Below are 19,765 nucleotides of genomic sequence, written 5' to 3'. Positions count from 1 at the left end.
TCCTTAATGCTGCTGCAGTTTGCGCAACACTACTAATTATAATACACCTTAGCACTCCATCATTCACAGCGTATGAAACACATCGCACTTGACTATTTTATTCCCCTATAAAATAGAGCAATAAAGCGCAGGAAATGAAATCACGTTGGCCTGTGTGCAATAACAGCTCTCTCAGGATTTGAATTCTGGGATCCAGCACACTTTGCATCTACTCACAGATTTGATGGGCTTTCTTCTTCATTAAGCTTCCTGCTGAAAGCTGAGTATTTTCAATGCGATAGTGCATGGGGTCATTTTTAAAAACCAATCCAGATTTTCTATTGATTCCAGCTCATTTTTAAATAGCCCAGAATCTTATACATACATCAAATTTTAATAAAGGACCCTAAAGAATGGTCATAGAGGACACATTACTTTTCAGAGAGACTCATCTAAATCCTTTTGCAAAAAATCTGAATAGCTGCAAAAAAATTATCCTTTTATTCTGTTTCAATTGGTGCTGTCTTTTTAAGACATAAAACGAGTGCTGACATCAAACGCATTGGTTTAGCAGTATTTCTAAGTTGGAGTCATTTATTTTTACTTAGTTGTGCATTTTATTTATTTATTTTATTTAGAGATACAGCACTGAAACAGGCCCTTCGGTCCACCGAGTCTGTGCCGACCAACAACCACCCATTTATACTAACCCTACAGTAATCCCATATTCCCTATCACCTCCCTACACTAGGGGCAATTTATAACGGCCAATTTACCTATCACCTGCAAGTCTTTGGATGTGGGAGGAAACCGGAGCACCCGGCGAAAACCCACGCAGACACAGGGAGAACTTGCAAACTCCGCACAGGCAGTACCCAGAATCGAACCCGGGTCCCTGGAGCTGTGAGGCTGCGGTGCTAACCACTGCGCCACAGTGCTGCCCTAAATTTGACACATTTGACACATGCAAAATGCCATCACCCTACTTGATAAACTCCAAATCAAACTACTGAGAAATCCTTGTTGCTTGCTTGATATAGAGTGCAATGAAAGCAAAATGTCTCCATGCCCAGCTCCAGATGAAAATTCAGGTCCCTAAAATTGCCTTAATGACCATTTAAAAGCCCAATTCTTCAGAAAATTTCTAAAGCATTCATTACATAAACCATAATTCTTTTCAAAAAAAGGAAAAAGAAAATCAGCTTTTAATGTCATGCTAATGCTTTTCATCCGTTTGGCTTCATGGATGTTGCATTTTTAGCATGCAGAACTCTAGTTCAAAGAATATTTGGATTAAGCCAGATATTTGAACTATGTACCCCTCTGCATACACAATTATTTTGTTACCACTTGATTTTTTTTAAAAAAAGGAATTGGATTATTAACAATGAATAGGAAATTGAAAGCAATGTACTAATCCAACATTTTATAAAAATGCTTACCTGTCATTATTTACAATATTTAAATGCTGAGTTCTATTAATAACTTGAATTTTCAATGTCTATTGCACTAGGAAAAAAAGATCGTTGGGTCTGTGAACTTTTAACCTAGAAATATTTAGCTGATCTCTTGTGACATTACTCAGAGACAACACCATTTATAAAATGGAATTGAATAGTTGATGCCTCTGAATGGGTTTGTTCACAATTTGACTCCCAGACTTGACTTGGCTCAATGTTTAAATGAGTTAAAATTTTCATTTCAACTTCCATTTTTAAATGAATACAGTTATTATAACTTACATAAATTGATAGCACATAGGGAGTGAGATGTATTCAGATGGTTAGTTTTTTTTAAAATTTCCAATTTCAGCTTTTGTTATGGACTATAATGGCTGCCTTCTGTATTTGTTGTGGAATATGATTCTTGAATCTGACTGATACCACGTAATTAGCAAGGGATGCTAAGAGAATAAGTGAGAACGCTACACTGCTACAGACACAAAACCTTTAGTATGGGTAAAAGTATGTTGCCAGTTTTACTGTGAGGTAATGCCCATCCATCTTATATTTCTCTACACTTTGAAGACAAAAAATTGTGGAAATTAAAAAATTTATCAACACAGGTTTCCTTTTTCTTTCAGAAAGCATTTCTGAAGAGAAGACTAAACAAAGGAAAAATCCAAAATTGTGAACATCATGGCACACGGGATCTCTCCCGCCCCATACCCCAGTGGTGCTGGAACGAAAGATGATAAAATGTAGATAGATATTTCATTTTTCAGAGTAATTTCCCAAATGCAGAAGTAACTAGATCAAAACCTTTTCCTGTTGTCATCCAAACATATATAAATGTTCATTCAGTACCAATAAACTGCTACTTGTTAATTTATCAAGTGGACACACCTGGCTTTCAGATCAATCCTTCCTGGTAAATTTCCTGATATTTACAGGCGTCCATGGAATACCTTCAAAATCAGTTGTCTAACCCCCACGTTCTACCTTCTAAATCGATAAGGAATGAAACCGGACGGACAAACCCAGCATCGACCTAGGCACAGGAAACAACAGCAAACCCAGCCCTGTCGACCCTGCAAAGTCCTCCTTACTAACATCTGAGGGTTTGTGCCAAAATTGGGAGAGCTGATCCACAGACTAGTCAAGCAACAGCCTGACTTGGTCATACTCACCCAATCATACCTTACAGACAATATCTCAGACACGACCATCACCATCCCTGGGTATGTCCTGTCCCACCGGCAGGACAGACTCAGCAGAGGTGGCGGCACAGTGGTATGCAGCCGAGAGGGAGTTGCCCTGGGAGTCCTTAACATCGACACTGGTCCCCATGAAGTCTCATGGCATCAGGTCAAACATGGGCAAGGAAACCTCCTGATTACCACCTACCGCACACCCCACCCCACCCCCCAGCTGATGAATCAGTACTCCTCCATGTTGAGCACCACTTGGAAGAAGCACTGAGGGTGGCAAGGGCACAGAATGCACTTTGGGTGGGGGACTTCAAAGTCACCAAGAGTGGCTAGGTTGCACCCCTACTGACCGAGCTGGCTGAGTCCTGAAGGACGTAGCTACTAGACTGGGTCTGCAGCAGGTGGTGAGAGAACCAACAAGAGGGAAAAACATATTTGACCTCATCCTCACCAATCTGCCTGCGGCAGATGCATCTGTACATGACAGTATTGGTAGGAGCGACCACTGCACTGTCCTGGTGGAGACGAAGTCCCATCTTCACACTGAGGATACCCTCCATCGTGTTGTGTGGCACTACCACCATGCTAAATGGGATAGGTTTTGAACAGATCTAGCAATGCAAAACTGGGCATCCATGAGGTGCTGTGAACCGTCAGCAGCAGCAGAATTGTACTCAACTGGCATATCCCCCACTCTACCATTACCATCAAGCCTGGGGAATCAATCCTCGTTCAATGAAGAGTATAGGAGGGCATGCCAGGAGCAGCACCAGGCATACCTCAAAATGAGGTGTCAACCTGGTGAAGCTACAGCACAGGACTACTTGCGTGCCAAACAAAGTAAGCAGCATGTGATAGACAGAGCTAAGCGATCCCATAACCAACGGATCAGATCTAAGCTCTGCAGTCCTGCCACATCCAGTCGTGAATGGTGGTGGACAATTAAGCAACTAACAGGAGGAGGTAGCTGCACAAATATCCCCATCCTCGTTGATGGGGGACCCCAATATATCAGTGCAAAAGATAAGGCTGAAGCATTTGCAACAATCTTCAGCCAGAAGTGCCAAGTGGATGATCCATCTCGACAACCTCCTGATGTTTACCTAGCATCACAGATGCCAGTCTTCAGCCAATTTGATTCACTCCATGTGATAATCAAGAAACGACTGTAGGCACTGGATAGTGCAAAGGCTAAGGGCCCTGACAACATTCCGCAATAGTACTGAAGACCTGTACAGCTACAACACTGGCATCTACCCTGCATGGTGGAAAATTGCCCAGGTATTTCCTGTACACAAAAAGCAGAGCAAATCCAACCTGGCCAATTACCACACCATCAGTCTACTCTTGATCATGAGTAAAGCGATGGAATGTATCACTGACAGTGCTATCAAGTGGCACTTGCTTAGCAATAACCTGCTCAGTGACGCTCAGTTTGGGTTCTGTTAGGGACACAGCTCCTGACCTCATTACAGCCTTGGTTCAAACATGGACAAAAGAGCTGACCTCAAGAGGTGAAGTGAGAGTGACTTCCCTTGACATCAAGGCAGCATTTGACCGATTACGGCATCAAGGAGCCCTAGCAAAACTGGAGTCAATGGAAATCGGGGGGAAACTCTCCGCTGGTTGGAATCGTACCTAGCACAAAGGAAGATGGTTGTGGTTGTTGGACGTCAATTATCCAGGACATCACTGGACATCCAGGACAAGCTCCAGGACATCACTGCAGGAGTTCCTCAGGGCAGCGTCCTAGGCCCAACCATCATCAGCTGCTTCATCAATGACCTTCCTTCAATCATAAGGTCAGAAGTGGGGATGTTCGCTGATGATTGCACAAGGTTCAGCACCATTAGCGACTCCTCAGATACTGAAGTAGTCAGTTTAGAAATGCAGCAAGACCCGGACAATATCCAGGCTTGGGCTGATAAGAGGCAAGTAACATTCACGCCACACAAGTGCCAGGCAATGACCAACTCCATCTCCCCCATAACATTCAACGGCATTACGATTGCTGAATTCCCCACTATCAACATCCAGGGGGGGTTAACATTGACCAGAAACTGAACTGGAGTAGCCATATAAATACTGTGGCTACAAGAACAGGTCAGAGGCTAGGAATCCTGTGGCGAGTAACTCAACTCCCGACTCCCCAAAGCCTGTCCACAAGGCACAAGTCAGAAGTGTGATGGAATACTGTCCACTTGTGTGGATGGGTGCAATTTCAACAACACTCAAGAAGCTTGACACCATCCGGGCCAAAGCAACCCGCTTGATTGGCACACCGTGCACAAACATTCACTCCTACCACTACTGATGCACAGTGGCAGCAGTGTGTACCATTTACAAGATGCACTGCAGCAACGCACCAAGGCTACTCAGGCATCACCTTCCAAACCCGCAACCTCTACCACCTAGAAGGACAAGGGCAGCAGATGCATGGGAACACCACCACCTGCAAGTTCTCCTCCAAGCCACACACCATCCTGATTTGGAACTATATCACCGTTGCTTCACTGTTGCTGGACCAAAATCCTGGAACTCCCTTCCTAATAGCACTGTGGGTGTACCTATCCCACATGGACTGCAGCGGTTCAAGGCGGTGGCTCATCACCACCTTCTCATGGGCAATTAGGGATGGGCAATAAATGGTGGCCTGGCCAGTGACGCCCACATCCCATGAAATGAATTCAAAAAAATATTTTATTTCTGTGGTTTGTAATAGCCATATCTATAAAAAACACAATCTGCAAAGAAAAAATATATGAAAAGCTTTGCGACTCCTGTAGAAAATATTTACAAAAAGTAATAAAACTGCAGATGCTTGAGACATGAAACAGAAAATGCTGGAAACACACCGGAGGTCAAGTGGTGTTTGTGGAGAAAGCAGTGTGAATTCTTCAAATATATTTCCTGCTCTACTGGTTCTTCCACATCAGGAATCAGTATCCAGCTCAAACAACATGCTATGTAGAAATGGCAGTTAAACATGAGCACATGTCTGACTCTCCCTTCCCCCTGTAAGTACCCAACCTTTACTCTGCAGATTCTGCAACAAAAGTAGGGACTTGGCATAAATGGAAATCTGTACCTAGCACTACAGTCTGTACCTAGTACTCACTACAGTCGACACAAAAATACAATATATAACCTTTTTATAATTCAACTTCACAAAATGCTGTAGAAATTTACAATAAAATTTGAAAGAGAGTCAAAAGACATTCAGAACATTTGGGTTTATTCTGTATAGCTGCCCTGTCTAATGTAATCTTCAATCTATACAGTCCTCTCCTTTATACGGGCTATTTCATAACGTCGTCACCGAGTGCTACAATGGACAAAAGATGCTCTTCACATATTGCTGTTTCTATGAGTATTGCTAGGATTGCCTCAGGAGTATCTGAGGAAACCCTGATAGGTAACAAATATCAAAATTTCTAATGGTGCTTTCATTATTCAAGAGTTACCACTGTATATATTATCTCATAAATATAAAGCAGAAGACTGAATAGTACTAAATAAGATAGATTTACATTAAGGAGTCAGGTTCAGACAGTCAGTCCAGACAGCTAATTGACCCTTTAGAATGGAAATGTTTTTATGTGCCCATGCCCGACAGACTTGGTTTCTGGAGGTCTGACTTCCTACAAGATTAACATGCACATTCTTATCAGCTATGATTTACTTTGCATTAAATCCTGTTTGCGTGGTTGTGTTTAATGGTTAAATCCAGTTTTCTGGATACAAGGCACAACCTTTTTTTTTAAACAGACATGGCATCAACATATTATGTATTGCACATTACTCATTTCAGTGGAGGAAAAAGACAGTAGTACTGTATTCTTGGCGCACGAGATCATTGTTACCACTTGTATTTTTGGGAAATTTTCTTTCCTCTCTGGCACCTCCTAGGCTCCAAATATAGCACCCTACATGTTCTTTTTCCTCCCTATATGCTCACTGTGTTAAAATCACGATTCTTTGTACTGTCTCTAACTCACTCTTTACTAGGACCTCAAAGATGTGGAGCTCTGCACCTTCTTCAGTCTCTCCTTCCTCTTCCAATCCACAAGCTTTTAAAACCCAAACTGCTACTTGATTTAACTGATCTTCTCTCCTCTATTTTTCAATCTTGGACGTGTCCTGCACTATGGGCCTTGGTTCTTCACCTAGATGTATATAAATGATAAACTTAATATTTTAATAAATTCAGCACCAGGTAGTTGTTAAGTCAATAGCTTAATTTTGGGATCATGTTGACGTTCACAAACAACTTCAGTTTTGTTCTCACAAATCAGGGAATCACTAGCACTATTTGATTGAATTACTGGCCTGTACCATTCCCGACCCACTTCCTGTGTCCACAGACATGTTTGCTCTGCGTACTCATTTTTCTTCCTTTTCCGCAGATATTAAGAATAAAGAGGTGCACTGTGGTTGTTTCATTCTGCATCTATGTGAAGTATTTAAGGAGAAACTAGATAAACATGTGAGGGAGAAAAGATTGAAGGATATGTTGATAGGGCAAGATCAAGTAGGGTGGGAGGAGGCTTATGTGGAGCATATGAACTAGTTGGTTGAAAGGCCTGTTTCAATGCTGTAGATTCCATATAATTCTATGCCATTTTATAACAGATAAAAAGAGTTAAGTTGTACAGAAAAGCCATCAGAGTAGACAGTGCATGAACTATAAATGGAATTTCATCTCTGAGAAGGAACACACACCTCAGTCAGTTTTAATTGAATCATTAGTTTTGACCTTATTAACTCAGAATATTGTTACATTAACAGCAAGCACAGCTGAACAATGATGCTTGTTTACTTGGATAAACTGGTCCAAAACTTTAAGAGCAAAAATGAATGCTGTATGCCTGAAATGAAAGCAGAAATTACTAGAAATACACAGAACATTAGAAAGGACAGGATACACAAAAGACAGGTTAACATCTTGGGCGGGACCATTCACTGGAACTCATTCACAATGACTAGGAACATGTCCTTCACACGAATGGAGTGTTCTATTTGAATCTCTCTCTTTCAGATGGTGTCTGATCTGCTACGTGTTTCCAGAATTTTCTGCCTTAACCTCAGAATTTTAAGGATTGTTTTTTCTGAATCATTTGGAAAAGGAAATAAAATGACAGGGTGCTGTGCAAGTTCTACCTCATTAGCTCCTCATAGTTCTACAGCATGAGCAGCGAATCTCAGCAGCAGTGCACACTCCCATGCTGCTAACTGAGCTGCTTCATTTCAGATGAAAATGATCAACATGAGAAATGATGCAAGTATCATCACGATTGCTGGATGAACTGAAGTGTACACATAACATTGTAAAGGCACCATTAGATTTCTTTTGTTTTTTTTTTAAAAAGGGATGCTTTAAAAAGATGAATGCAATATTAGATCTTACTTGAACTTGGACTCCACTTCACTAACAGCCTTCTGGTATTGTTCAGTGGTCAGTTTGTAGAATTGGGCACTCTAGAGGGGAAAATAAAAACAATGAGAAAATAAAAATTACATCGAGGTGCACCTCTGTTTACCCACCCCCACCATCACAGCAGGTGGTAGTCTTAGGATGCAAATGATTGTCAGATACCAGGTCTGTTGTATTAGATAAAAATCGATAGCAATGTGATTAGATGGAAGCACAACTGGTATGGGTACATGGGTCATTGCGTGTGGTGATGAATGGCTCAAAATTGGCCTCGTGGTCTGACGCACTGACGCACAGTAATCTCATTTGGGACAAGATTTATCTTTCTTTACCGGATCAATAAAGATGAACACAACAGCTGTAAGAATCAATAGCAATTTTTGATTGTTTCAGCTTGAAAGCTCATTTTTATTTAGGAATGATACTTTGAGTAGTTTATTTGCTGTTTTGATTGCTGTTCAATGGCTCAATATAAACGGACTTTCAATATAAAGAAAGGCTTTTCTAATTTGATTGCAGGCCAACATATCAAAAAGTCATTTGTCAGCAGAGATAGGATTCATCATTTGTTTCTTGTATTCCCCTTCCACCATCATTTACTCATTACACACCAAGCCCTGATGTTTGAAGACATTTATTACCACCCGCTTTTATTGTGATAGAAAGGGGAAATAGAGAACGAGACACAGAATCCCTCAGGCAGGCGTGATCCTGTGTAATTTATCTGCTTGGAAAGAGCAAGCGACAGTCTTCAAAATCCGTCATATTTGGCACAGTCCAGTACAAACAAACAATCATTTCAGAAGTGAATGCATCATGCTCATTTTTTTGTTTTGCAAGTTAAGCTAATGAGGTCCAGTTTCCCAGTATAATATTTCAAACATATTTGCAGTGTGCACAGGACAAAAAGTATCATTTAGGATTTGGGTTAAAAAAAACCTTGTAATAATCCAAAAATGCGCACTCCCAGGGTTTCCCCAGAGGTTGGATCTTATCAGTGTTAAACAAGTTACCTATAAAGAGGTGCTATGCCCCAACCAATACCAAATGATCTGGTCATACATTACAATAACGTTTGTGTAATCCTGTTGTACACAAAATGGCTGCCACATTTTATATGTGATACATCATTTTGTATTTAATAGTAATCTGCTGTCTTTGTATTGCGTTGTGACATATCAGAGTGATAAATCATATAAATGCAAATCTTAATTTATTTTACTGTAAAATCTCATGTGTGGATCAACCAACAAATGGCAATGAACAACAGCAGCAGAACGTAGTTACTCATGTGGATATTATGGATGTAAGGGTATATGGGAAGGCAAGGAGATAACTACAGGAAATTGGGGTGATGGACAAGTCGGAAGGAGACCAAATTTGAACTACTGCAGGGGCTGAAATCTATTTCATTAGCACATGGGATGAATCATATAGTGGTCCAATCAGATTAAGGTGGAATTATCCCATCAAGAACAGGCACAATGGCCTAAGGAGCCTCCTGCTATGCCAAAATTTCGAGGCTTCTATGATCAAGTGCTGAGACCAGATCATAAAAGGCCCATCATTAGTATTATTTTCTGAAGGAGCTAGCTACAGTTATTAAATGTTGTTGCCCAGTTCCGTACACTTTTTAAAGAGTGGATAGTAATAAATTTGAGCAGTTCTGTATTTCCCGTCAGAATAAAAGTGGATGGTAATAAATGATTTCAAACATCAGGGCTGGTTATATAGTGGGTAAATGATGGGGGAAGAAAAAAAAAAATGATGAACCCTTTCTGCTGGCTTGGATTCCATTTCCTCCAAAAGAAAAGGCCCTCATTGTAAACATGTGGACTCTTGGACTCAGTTACACACATCAAGGGCCCAATCACAGTCCTCTCCAATCAGTCCAAAACTGCAGACCTGCACAGATCTGATTGTACTCTCTGCTCAGAAATCTCAGCAAGTCATACTTTCCAAATGTTTTTTCCAGAATCATGGCGTGTTTTCAACTTTAAGAGCAAAAACAATTCTGCAGCAGATTATTGAAGTGACCATTTCAGAAGATTTATGCATCAAAAGTCACAAGTTATATGGTACTGAACTGAACTCACTTGGATATTTCAGAGATGCTACAATCAGAGGAGGGAGGGGGTGAAATAATAATGCACATTTAGATCACAATTTTTTTTTTAAAAGCAACAAAATCTTCTCGAGTTGAGGGTGCAGCCTACGTGTCCATTATGGACATACTACCATTCTCTGGGAAAGGCACAAGTTTGAGGTGCAGTCTATATACAGCAGCAGGTTCTATGCTCATCAGTACGGCACATTTATCACAAAAGAACAGCCGTTCAAAAAAAATACATAATTATTTATGAAAGTGCATTCGTCAAAAAAAATGAGTAGGTCCAAACGGAAGTTATGCGAGGAGATCATCAACCAAGATTTAGCCACTGAGACATATACAAGCGTGAAATTAGAAACATGCTTCATAGAAGCTTACAGCTAGCTGCAAGTTCTCTTACTGATGCTGCACTTTTGAACACATTCTATCTGTTGAGCAAGTATGTATATTACTGTTTTCTTCTTCTTCACTCAGTCCAGCTTCCCCCGCCACTGTTTCTTCCCTCTTATAGAATCATAGAATAGTACAGCCAGATGGAGTCTATTCAGCCCATCACGACTGCACCCCTCTTCTATGAGTAATCCAGTTAGCCCCATTCTCCAGCTCTTTCCTAATATGCCTGCAATCCTTTCTCCTTCAAGAATTCATCCAATTCCCTTTTGAAGACTATGACTGAATCTGTATCCACCACCCTATCAGGCACTGCATTTCAAATCCTAATCACTTAATGAGTATAAATAGCCTTTCCTCATGTCGTCTCTGGATCTTTTGCCCATCATCTAAAATCTGTGCTCTCTGGTTATCGATTCTTCTGCCATTGGAAACAATTTTCTTAATTTACTCTATCTAAATCCCTCATGGTTTTAAACATCTATCAAATCAAAACTCCTGAGTTCATTGATTTTTGCTGGGGTACAGTTGTACAGGTGTCAGGAGCCTTCAAGTACCTTGCTCAAATGGCCATTTCTCAAATATTAGTCTAGACCACAAAATGTTGGCAGACTAACAGACTGTGGGGTACATCAGAGTCAAGGCTGATTCTTCCCTCACTTAATGTGCACACTTTTTACACAGGCATCCTTAATAGCAATCGCTTTACAGCAAGAGAAATGCCAAGAATTAACAGCATGGTGATCCTGACAGGAGAATAGGAAACCTATTTCCTGCATGAGACTCCCATTAGTGCAAGAGGTGGTAGGCCTAGTTCTGGTATTAAATTGAAGTACAGGAGAAATAAATTGCACCATCAGAAGAAATGCATCACCTCAACTGATTGTATTTGGGGGGTGGGTAGGAGTAGGCAAACATGGATTTTGCAACAGCTTTGTAACAAGACAACTACATTGTTTCACTATCTTGAAATGCTGCTGAAAAATAACGCAATGCTGCATCTTACTTTTGTGTGTGGAATTACCAACATGCCCAGGGGTCTAGAGCCCCCTTCCATTTAATAAGATAGCAATCTTCACCTGAAGTCATTTATCAATTACATCCATTTCTAAAGTTTCTCTAGCCCAATGATATTGGAGGATCACAAGTGAAATGAAGTGCATAAGTCACAATTTAGTCCCCAGATGACACAATCCACAGTGTTTTTCTAAAAGAAAACCTGCTTTAGTCATTTAAGCTTAGTGAAGAATGTGAACAACTTTTTTTTTTATTCATTTACAGGATGTTGGCATCTCTGGCAAGGCCACCATTTAACTAGGCCATTTCAGAGGGCAGTTAAGAGTCAACCGCATTGTTGTGGGTCTGGAGTCACATAGACCAGGCTGGTTAACGACAGCAGATTTCTTTCCCTCAAGGACATTAGTGAATCAGTTGGGTTTTTAATGACAATTTGGTAGTTTCAGGGTCACTATTAATATTAGCTTTTTATTTCAGATTTACTTAATTAACTGAATTTAAATTCCATAGCTGCTGTTATGGGGTTTGTACTCATGTCTCCAGATCATTAGTCTAGGCCTCTGGATTACTAGTCCAATAACATAACTATGCTACTGTTCCTTTTAACTTGCAGTTCATACAGTATCCTTATATTAGAAAAAATCCTAAGGCACTTTAAAGGGATGAAAAGGAATTGACAATGAACCATGGTGGGAGAGAATAAGGAAGGTGGCAGAAAGCTTGGTAAAAAGATGGCCTTTAAGAGGGCTTTTGAAGGCAGAAAGAGAAATTGAGCAGCAAATGTGTTCAGTGCCAGAGAATAATGCTAAAGCGTCTGAAGGGCCCACCACCAATAATTTGGCAAAGTGAGGGTATTCACAGAAGGGCACAGGAAGGGATGGATGGCTGCAGGACTGTGCGGAACTCATGTGCAGGGAAGTCAACAATTTTGAAGATGACGACAGGGATTTTAAATTCAGTGCATTGGGGAACTGGGAGCGAGTGTAGATCAGCGAGGATTGCATGAGTGGGACTTTGTGCAGGACAGGATATGGGCACCTAACTTTGGATAAGGGGCAATTTGGGACACTGGCAAATAGGGCACTTAAAAAAATTAAATCAAGGCAATGAAAATGTGGATAATATCTTCAATGGCAGCAGGTGGTGAGGCACAGACAGATGCTGCAGAGATGGAAGCTGACATTTTTAGGCAACAGACGTGCTTTGGAATTTGAATCGTAGCTCTTCCAGAGTTCTGATTCAACTGGAGTAAGTGACTGGGGAGGCAGTCAGTGGTAAATCAGCTCTTCCTTCAAACACAGTCTTATGTATGGTAGTCTCAGATCAAATGCCAGTGGTTTCAGAATCCCTCATTAAAACAGCGACAACATGAAGCATCCTCTTGATAAACAGCAGTCGCATTAGGGCACACCTTTTGCACGATACCTCCAAAGATGAGAATTACAAGCAGTTTGCTAGTTTATTTATAACTTGTGTTTAAAAACTAACCAGTGATGAGCCAATTTTAGTAACACATATATATATATATATATATATATATATATAGACTAGGAGAGACTCGCAAAACATTCGTGGTGAAATTAGTATCTTTATTGCAACAGTACTTATTTAAACCCCCACCCCATGTCATCCCATCCTTCCCAAGTGATCTCTCTCATGCCATCCCCATCGCATCTCTCAGCCCACCCCCCAGACCAAATCTCCCTGGCTGTTCCAGCACCCCTCCCATGCCATTGACCCTCCCTCCCCCTTCCATGACACACCCTCCCCCTTCCCGTGCCACTGCCCCCCCAACCACCATTCCATCCCCCCTCCCAGTCCCCCCCCATTTCATGCCATTGGCCGCCCCACCAGTCATCTTCCCAGTACTCTCCCCCATGCTGGCGCCCCACCCTCCTTTGCAGTTTCCTCCCACAATGTTGCCGCCTCGTCTCTCCCTCACATGCTGTCTCCCCACCCATCCCATGCCATCTCCCCTCCACCTTCCCCAATGCCATTTCCCCCCTTATCTCCATACCAGCACTCCTTCCTCCCCATGCTGGCCCACCCTTCCCCATCGACGTCAACAGCCCAGTAGCTGAGGCCAAGGAGTGGTGAGAGCCGGGAGTGAGTAAGTGAGGCTGGGGAGAGGCGGGGATCAGAAGACATTAAGCAAGGCTGGGGAGCGGCAAGGGCCGGGGGCCAAGGTCCAGTAACTGAGGCCCAATTTGCATCCTCATCTTTTGCTTGACTAACATTTGAGTAGTATGCTGGACTCTCCTTATGTATACCATTTTATACTTCATATGTTTCTGAGGTTCACACTTTCAACTTTCCTTTTAGAGTGTCAGTCAGCAATCGCTGGGGGCCAGTAACTGAGGCATGTGTATCAGGCTCCGCCCAACAATTCAACCAACGACCAATCAGAAAATGTGGACATAGAAACTGTATTATTATATAAGATTCTGCAATGTCAAACCTCTTTTACCCCAATCTGCCTCCAAATTGTTATAGTACCAATCATTACAGACTCCTCCCCACATGCCTCAGCGTGTGCCAGGCACAGCCCAAAGATATGTCTTCCCCATTCACAAGATGCCTGGTATTGAATCGATCAAAAGAAACTGTCACTCAACAGATGCTGTATTTTAATGTTACAATATCTAATCAACCAATTGTCAGCCCACAGGTGCAAAGCTTCACTGGACCTTACAAAACACTCCACAAACCAAGACCTACAAACCCAACAGAAGGTATCCTATTTTTAAAATGGGTTCCCCTTTACGAGCCCTATTTTACATTGATTACACTTTACCTCAGTCTCTCAATTTTATATTATATTTAACCACATTCTCTCTCCATTTTATATTATATTGGCTACATCTAACTTTGGTGTCTTTCTATTTGAAATTACATTAATTAAATTTTACCTCAGTCTCCCTCAATTTCATATCATAGGCTCGCAAGTGCGTACCAAACTCACCTCTCACCGTTCGTGTGAAAACCGTAAAGATATCTACTGTGGACTTCATCTCTGGTTTGGGGCCAAATCTAAACGGCAAAAGAAGTTGGGGACAGACAGAACTGGGTGCCTTGTATTGAACTGATAAAAAAAAATTGTCACTCAACACATGCTACAATATCTAATCAACCAACTATCACGCACAGATGCAAAACTTCACTGGGCCTATTACTTTGATTATACTTTACCTCTATCTCTCTCTATTTGATATTACATTGATTAAGTTTTACTTCAGTTTCTCTCAATTTTATATTATAGTCTCACAAGTGGGTACTAAATTTACCTCTCAATGTACAATGTGAAAATCTTGAACATATCCACTGTAGACCTGATCTCTCTGCTGTGCGCTGGCTCTGCCTACCAATTCAACCCACCAAAACTAATCAGAAAAGTGCAGACAGACAGAAACTATTATATAAGATTTTCCTGCGTGCTTGCTGGTTGCACAGAATGTAGTGGTAATATCTTTAACACACTTTTCACAGGTATAAATAAAAAAATTCTGGATTAAAATCAGTGGAATTTAGAAAGTGGAGATCTGCCATAACAGGAGCTGCTGTGGTGTTACTGTAACACCTTTGTGCATCAAAGATACAAGTGCAAAGCTGAACAGAATATTAATTCCTCTTAGAGGCCATGGGTTATCACTCTACAGCAATGTGATCTATTCTAGGTGCAAAAAAGGGAAAAAATGGGGGTGGGGGGGGGAAGGAAGTGAGGTAGGAAAGAAAGACAAGAAATAAAAAAATCTATTGAACTATTTCTCTAAAGCTGGACTAGTCCAAAAAAAAAAATCACCCACCAATGTGATTAGGACTTAAGCAGGATTACTCCATGTTGCTTCTTCACAGTTCAAATAGAATTTAATTTCTGGCAAATTGGATTTCTGTTAAACCCTAATATACAGTAATGCTAAAATCCAGTTTTCCACAGCAGGAAGGATGAATAGAATGGCATCGGACTCAAAGGCTCGCTTGTTGTCTGTGTTACAGAATCATGCATGCACCTTGTGATCTTGGTTTCCCCCTCCTGGGAGGGGAGACACAGACAGGGATGGCTTAAAAAAAAAGTCTTCACTGCAGTCTGTGCATTAAATTATTAAAATATCATCTGACAGGAGATGTTCGGAATAATCTTTCTTCATAAAGAGCATATTGAGCTGCCACTAATGTGGTGTCAGCCACTGACCTTAATACAAAGCTGATTTGTGTGTTTACTCAATCACCAAAAGACAGAGCAGAAAATAAAAGTCTTAACACTGTAGATACTGAAACAATCAGAAAGTCAATTAATCATGCAGATGAAGGCTGGCGTGACCAAGATCTTGGAAGAGATGGGAAGGGAAAGTGCCACCTATTAATGGTGACAACAGCAAACACTCATTTAATTCAGACAACTTCAGAATTTATATGACACTTCTGCGATGATGCGCCTAATAAATTCCTTTAAATCAACAATTCCCATTTATGAATTTTACTGTCCATCATCATTGCAGTTAATTCTGACCAACAGGAAACCAAAGCATGGTTAGAAGAGATAATATTTATTATTAACTCCCTCACTGCTTTTCTAAGTCTTTCTTAAGATGGGAACTTTATGTTACTAAAAAAAGACACACATTCGTGCTTTGTTCTAAGTGTGTGCGTTTATTTCTTCTGTTACAAGTAGTACATATGCTTGCGATACTCAATAAATTATCAAAAACATTCCACTGCATGCCACTCAATAGCTTCCCCTCCACCACCTGGCAGGACTAGGGGACTGGAGTTACACCACATCAGTTTAAAAAAAATCCTTCGTTTTGAAAAAAAAAGAAAAAATAACTGATTCACCTGCCAATAGAGTAACAGAGACTTTTTATGTGGAAGAGAATGGGAAGAACAGCTTTGTGATTACTAAATCTGAAGGTTAAACGTTGATGAGACCCAGAAGACTCCGTGCTCTTCATCAAAATGTATCGTGGGATCCATCACACCCATCAAAAGGGAGACGTGGCTTTGGTTTAACATCTCATGGGAAAGAATGCAGCACTACCTCAATACTGCATTAAAGTATCATGTTAATGTTATGTGCTCAAGACCTGGAATGGGGCCTCGAAGCCAGAAGTTTCTGATGCAGAGGCGAGAGTGCTACCAATTGAGCTAAGCAGATGGACTCAATTTGAAAGACCACTTATATCATAAAATTCAGGCCAGACAAAAGATTTCCCGATATTCAGATTGTTTGCTCACTAAACCTGCTCTGATGATTTTAATATGGACGACATACTTCCTACCTAATAGCACTGTGGAGTATGTTCACCACACTGCAGCTGTTCAAAGCGGCAGCTCACCACCACCTTCGCGAGGACAATTAGGGATGAACAATAAATGCTGGCCTTGTCAGTAAGCTTAAGAGCCAAGATAAGCAGGGCTTGGCCCAACTTCTAAGCAAGCAAGTGCATAGCACAAATTGTTTTTGCAAAGCTAAGGAATTATGCATATGGTGTATTTGCAAGGTGCATTGATGTGGAAGTCCAATAATGCCCTGATTGTGGATAAATTGCTGACGCTGTTGGCCTTTCAGGTCCAAAAGGCTGTGCAGTGGAGTGCAACTCGGTTGGTCACTTGTGTCAGAAGGATGAGTGATGAGGAACAACTTGATAAATCAGCTTTGGAGAGGGATGTCTCAAAAGGAACTTTGCAATGGTTATATACTTAAAGGAACTAGTAAGAAAATCTGATCAATATTTTCAAATATGCCCAGACAGCCAAATAAGTCACAGGTTCAGGTTGTGAAGTGCATGTTTAGGACAGATGCCTGGAAGTATCAGTTTATATAAAAGATGATCAACAGCTGGAATGGTTTGCGAGGAAGTATATTTCAGTCGAGGACACTAGACTCATTTATGAAACAATTAGATGCTGTAATGCCAAGATGGTGGATTTGGCCTTTTTTCACCAAATCTATTGAGCAATCTTCTGATCTTGCGAAATTTCATCAATAACAGGGCAAGGACACCACTCTTTGGCTTACAAATGCTACCTGATGCTCAATCTCTTTGCCCATGTTCATTATCAATTCAAATAAGTCAAAAAAGTTATATTTACTCCAGTTTCAAGAATGTGTGCTTCAGATTTAAACAGCATGAGAGAAAGACACCAGGATGAATTGCCATGTAACTGGCTGTGAATCAATCTTAGAGTCAAGTCCAGATAATGGTGAGTGATTTCTTTGGTTATTCATAATTATAATTAGAGTGGAGTCTTTCTCGTTTAAAATGTGAAATTACTATTAATTCATTTGGTTCACTGTCAGTATGTGAATATGGCTAGTTAAGAAGTAAAATAGATGTTTGATCTTTGAGATCAAACTTTATTTTGCTTATATTAAAAAGATATGCATCTTGTTTTAGCAAAGTGAGCTACATTTAGAACTTTAAAAAAAAAAGCTGTGTTCTATTTTCTGCCCCGATTTCTCTAAACCAAACACAAACAGTGGCTGTTGGGAAAACTTATTTTCAAACACCTGCCAATGTTTCTGTAATCTGCCAGCTATTTGAAATTTTTCATATTAATTTTTAAGAAAAAAACTAATACACACTCTACCTATTATGCTGTAGATCAATAACTTTAGGAGTGCTACGCTATTATAAATATGATTGATATATTGGACCTGAAGACGTGTGGAACAATAGCATCACAAACTTGCCCTCTAAATAGCGAGCAAGTTGCTTCTTGGTCATCTGCCATATATGTTATTCATAGGACAGCATAACGCTGTCCAAGCACCATAATGGACTCTACTGGGCCTCATTAATTTGCATATAACTAAAACTGCTGGCACTAACAGACTTTAGTGTTAAAGCTTAGGATTTATTCATCAATGGGACAATAGTGCTATAACAGCCCCAAGTAAATCTCCAGGTTCACAGAAGTCAAATTGGACATTTAGTAAGAAGTGAAAGCAGAAGTAATTTGCCTGAGATTATGGGCAAGATTTTTAGAGTTCACAGGCTGTTGTTTGGACACTTCTGGGATAACAGATTGCTAGTGGTTGGGCGCAGAACAGTAACTGAATCAAGGGTTTTGATGGCATCATAAACTACTGAGATCAAATTACTCTTCTTTGGCCTCCTTATCTCGAGAGACAATGGATAAGCGCCTGGAGGTGGTCAGTGGTTTGTGAAGCAGCGCCTGGAGTGGCTATAAAGGCCAATTCTAGAGTGACAGGCTCTTCCACAGGTGCTGCAGAGAAATTTGTTTGTCGGGGCTGTTACACAGTTGGCTCTCCCCTTGCGCCTCTGTCTTTTTTCCTGCCAACTACTAAGTCTCTTCGACTCGCCACACTTTAACCCCGTCTTTATGGCTGCCCGCCAGCTCTGGCGAACGCTGGCAACTGACTCCCACGACTTGTGATCAATGTCACAGGATTTCATGTCGCGTTTGCAGACGTCTTTAAAGCGGAGACATGGACGGCCGGTGGGTCTGATACCAGTGGCGAGCTCGCTGTACAATGTGTCTTTGGGGATCCTGCCATCTTCCATGCGGCTCACATGGCCAAGCCATCTCAAGCGCTGCTGACTCAGTAGTGTGTATATGCTGGGGATGTTGGCCACCTCGAGGACTTCTGCGTTGGAGATACGGTCCTGCCACCTGATGCCAAGTATTCTCCGGAGGCAGCGAAGATGTAATGAATTGAGACGTCGCTCTTGTATCGTTGTCCAGGCCTCGCTGCCATAGAGCAAGGTACTGAGGACACAGGCCTGATACACTCGGACTTTTGTGTTCCGTGTCAGTGCGCCATTTACTATTACTAGCATACTATTATCTTATGGTGTGCTACAGGTGAAATTTCAGTTTTGTTCTGGGAACACGTTAGCCCCAACCATGAAATTTGCAAATTAAATAGATGACACAAATAAGACACACCTAACCTGATGGTGTTTCACTCTTGCATTACATAGTACTTTTTTTTTTAAAGTAACAGAATTTAGAAATTTATTGGGAACAGTATACATTTTGATTTTTAATTGGGATTTTCCATATAGATCTTCAGATTGGTTTCTCATAGGACTAAACCCTGCTTTGAGAGACATTGGGCTCCAATTGCTTGCCACATTTACAGAATATTCTATATCATTAATGCAGTAACAACATCTCTAATATTGTGATGGAGAGCTAAACTACAAGTCTATTATAGCAA

General features: G+C 41.0%; 1 protein-coding gene across 1 annotated transcript in view; it reads right to left on the bottom strand.

Moving 5' to 3' along the window:
• Window positions 1-19,765, bottom strand: part of chchd3a (coiled-coil-helix-coiled-coil-helix domain containing 3a) — a 353,726-nt gene that overhangs the window by 22,135 nt on the left and 311,826 nt on the right. The window contains exon 6 of the mRNA XM_068059780.1: window positions 8,037-8,107. Coding sequence (XP_067915881.1) covers window positions 8,037-8,107 — 71 coding nt within the window. The remainder of the gene's footprint in view (window positions 1-8,036; window positions 8,108-19,765) is intronic.

Source organism: Heterodontus francisci, chromosome 27 (assembly GCF_036365525.1).
Source record: "Heterodontus francisci isolate sHetFra1 chromosome 27, sHetFra1.hap1, whole genome shotgun sequence".
Classification (NCBI taxonomy): Eukaryota; Metazoa; Chordata; class Chondrichthyes; order Heterodontiformes; family Heterodontidae; genus Heterodontus; species Heterodontus francisci.
Note: the sequence above shows the minus strand (reverse complement) of the source record. Positions and strands in the feature narration are given on the sequence as shown.